The 3258-nt window shown below is 50.4% G+C and overlaps 1 protein-coding gene across 1 annotated transcript in view; it reads left to right on the top strand.

Moving 5' to 3' along the window:
- Positions 1-1347: 1347 nt before the first annotated feature.
- Dhx33 (DEAH (Asp-Glu-Ala-His) box polypeptide 33) overlaps positions 1348-3258 on the top strand; it is a 31375-nt gene continuing 29464 nt past the window's right edge. The window contains exon 1 of the mRNA XM_013013141.1: positions 1348-1647. Coding sequence (XP_012868595.1) covers positions 1362-1647 — 286 coding nt within the window. The 5' untranslated portion in view covers positions 1348-1361. The remainder of the gene's footprint in view (positions 1648-3258) is intronic.

Genomic DNA, 3258 nt, shown 5'->3' with positions numbered 1-3258 from the left:
TTTTTCTTTTTGCTTATGTGGTGCTGAGGAATCGAACCCAGGGCCTCAGGCATGCAAGGCAAGCGCTCTACCACTGAGCCACCTTCCCAGCCCCTGAAATATTTTTTAATTGGGGGGGGGGAAGAGGGGGGAAGAGTAACATTTTCTCTGCTGGAGTTCTGTATCTTCATTAGCTGAAGTGTGTAATGGATAATGTGTAAAGAATTTGATAGCCAGGCGCCAGTGGCTCACGCCTGTAACCCTAGCTACTCAGGATGCTGAGCTCTGAGGATTGCGGTTCAAATCTAGCCCAAGCAGGAAAGTTGTTGAGACTCTTATTTCCAATAAACCGCTAGGATACCAGAAGTGGCACTGTGGCTCAAGTGGTAGAGCGCTAGCCTTGAGCTAAAGAGCTGAGGGACAGCGCCCAGGCCCAGAGTTCAGGCCCCATGACTGACAAAAAAAAAAGAAAGAATGAATTTGATAGTCTGGTAGGAATGCCTGAAAGGAAGGGTTAAAACAATTTTAATTCCACTCTCTGCTTGTTATTTCATGTCCATTGTGATGGTTATTTGTGAGGAAAATGCTTGATCCTCATAGAGCCAGAATCTTCTTCCCTCTTCTATAATAAGGCAAGTCCTTTTCAAAATTAACATTGTTGCCAGGCGCTGGTGGCTAATGGTTGTAATCCCAGCTACTCAGGAGGCCGAAACCTGAGGGATAAATCCGTGAGATTTTTCTCTAATAAACTATTCAGATAAAGCTTAAAGTGATGCTGTGGCTCAAGTGGTAGTGCTAGCCTTAAGCAAAAAGAAGCCCAGGGACAGCGCGCGCGCTGAATGACTTTGATCTTAGCCTACCTTTTTCACTTTTAAACTGGGATTTATATCGCTACCATATTAATTAACCAGGTGCGTTGTTTAGAAGACAAAAGTCGTGAACATGTTTCCGTTCCTCACTGGTTTTTACCGAACTGAGTGCTGTCCTTGAAGAGTCATGATTATTGCAGACAGGGTTGGGAGGTGCATATTTCTTTTTTGTTTTTTTTAATCGGAAAGAAAGACTGTTAGAACAAAATTGCCCAGGAGAGAAGACCAAGGTCCTACGGAACCTTATACCCTTGTCTTTCAGTGCTGTTGCTCCGGCTTTTTTGCTATTGGACCTAAGATCCTACTTTCCCCTCCCCCGGGAAGTGAAAAGCCTTACCGCGCCCCAGATGCATGCTGGGAATTGTAGTCCCTTTCCTGAAGGCGAGGTGCGGCCGTGAGGTCATCGGTGGTCGCCGGTAGCCGCCAGCACGTGGCGCGGAGAGGGCGGGACCCCGGCCTTCTACGGCGGTTCGGAACGCCGAGTCGCGCCTCCGGCCGCGGCGCCCTCCCGACATGCCGGAGGAGGCGGGCTTCCCGCCCGCCAAGAGATTCAGACCGGGCTCCGGGCCTTCGAGCCGCGGCGGGCCCCACCCTCCCGTGAGGCGAGTGGCGATGCTGCTGACGGCGGGCGGCGGCGGCGGCGGCGGAGGCCGGAGGCAGCCGCCTCCGTCTCTGGGGCAGCCCTCGGCGAGTCCCTACCGCGAGGCCCTGGAGCTGCAGCGCCGGAGTCTGCCCATCTTCCAGGCGCGGGGGCAACTCTTGGCCCAGCTGCGAAACCTGGACAACGCCGTCCTCATCGGTACGTGGCCACGCCGGCCGCCCTTCTTGGTTCTCCGTTCCTGGCTTTTCGAGGACTTTTTCTTAAGATACTTCTCGTTTCCTTCTCGGGAGATAGATGGACTGAGCCAGCCAGCCCAGTGGGAGTGACTGACGGGATGGGAGGCAAAGACCGTCTGTGAAAGGGCTAGAGGGGGGCACTCAGGCTTCTGGGGGCTTAGACGGGAGGATCCGACACTGTTTGTGGGAGGGGATCTCGAAGGAAAGGCATTCTATGAGTAACCATCCAGTGGAACGGCAACTAGTAGTTTCTGGTGCTGGAAAAGAGCTGGCTAGGATTGTAGGGTAGAGACTAATGTCAAGGAGCTTTGATCTCAAAGATTCGAGTAAGAGGAGCTCCTGAAGGTCCTAGAGGGGAAAGGAGACTCAAAAGTGCTGGTAGGCTGAGGAATAGACCTGCAAGAAAGAAGTGAACAGGTCCATCAGTGTTGTCCAGTAAAATGTGACCCTCCCAGACTTCCTGCCCAAATTGCTATCTGGATTTGGGTGTAAGATATTGATTGTACATCTCTCCCACTGAGATCTATTTCAATAGTCGTAGTGTGGGTGGGGTGAGCTGATGTTGTATTGGACTGTGTTGTAAGGAGGAGATGTGAGAATGACCTCAATGAGAGAGCCTTCTGTTTTGGGGCGGGGAGGGGAAGAAGAGGCTGGGAGGAACTTGCCGATGTTTCAAGGTGAAGGGAAGGCTGAGTACAGATCAGGACGCCGGGAGAAACAGGCACCTAGCAACAGTGGCTAAAGGGAGAACTGCATGCCTCAGAGACTATAGCCTGGAAAAAGGAGCTAAGAGTGATGAGATTGAAAACATGTTTGTGGGGGCCGAAGGGAGAGGTTGGATTGAAGGACTTTCTGTATGAGACTGTTGTAGAATGTCTGCTGAGAATAGTAGTCCCATGGCCTTAAGTAGATCCTAGGGGATGCTGGAGACAGAAGACAGGCTCCATAAACAGGAACAAACCCTGGTGCATTTTGGCTCTTCATCTGCACTGTTGGCTTATTTTATTTTAGCAGTGCTTGGTTGCATAGAGACATTGATTCAAGTTTGAGGTGGTTCCCCCTGGATTCAGTAGGAAGACTGCAGAATAATCAAAATAGTCTGATTCTTGGCTGGGTCAGGAAAGGTGAGCATTAAGGAGAGGCTGATTGATGCCTGCAAGAAAATGCAAATAGAACTTTAGGATTGAGGTTAGATAAGGTAGCCATGGCAAGGGAGAAGGATGCACAGGTGTCCCTAGTTCTTTGCTCTAGTCAGGTACTGTTAAAGGGACCCTGGAAGGTAGAAGATAACACTTAAAACATTTACAATGCCCAGTACCAGTGGCTCACCCCTATAATCCTAGCTACTCAGGAAGCTGAGATCTGAGGATCTCAGCTCAGGCTGGAAAGTCCATGAGACTCGTATCTCCACTTAACTACCAAAAAAGCCAGAAGTGGCACTGTGGCTCAAGTGGTAGAGTGCTAGTCTTGAGCTGAAGAGCTCAGGGACAGCCCCGAGGCCCAGAGTTTAAGCACCACCCCCCCAAAAAATCTCTCTCTCTCTCTCTATGTGTATATATATATATATATATAT

This window comes from Dipodomys ordii, unplaced genomic scaffold (genome assembly GCF_000151885.1).
Source record: "Dipodomys ordii isolate 6190 unplaced genomic scaffold, Dord_2.0 Scaffold19, whole genome shotgun sequence".
Classification (NCBI taxonomy): Eukaryota; Metazoa; Chordata; class Mammalia; order Rodentia; family Heteromyidae; genus Dipodomys; species Dipodomys ordii.
The sequence above is the reverse complement of the archived record's forward strand: the minus strand, read 5'-3'. Positions and strand labels throughout refer to the sequence as shown.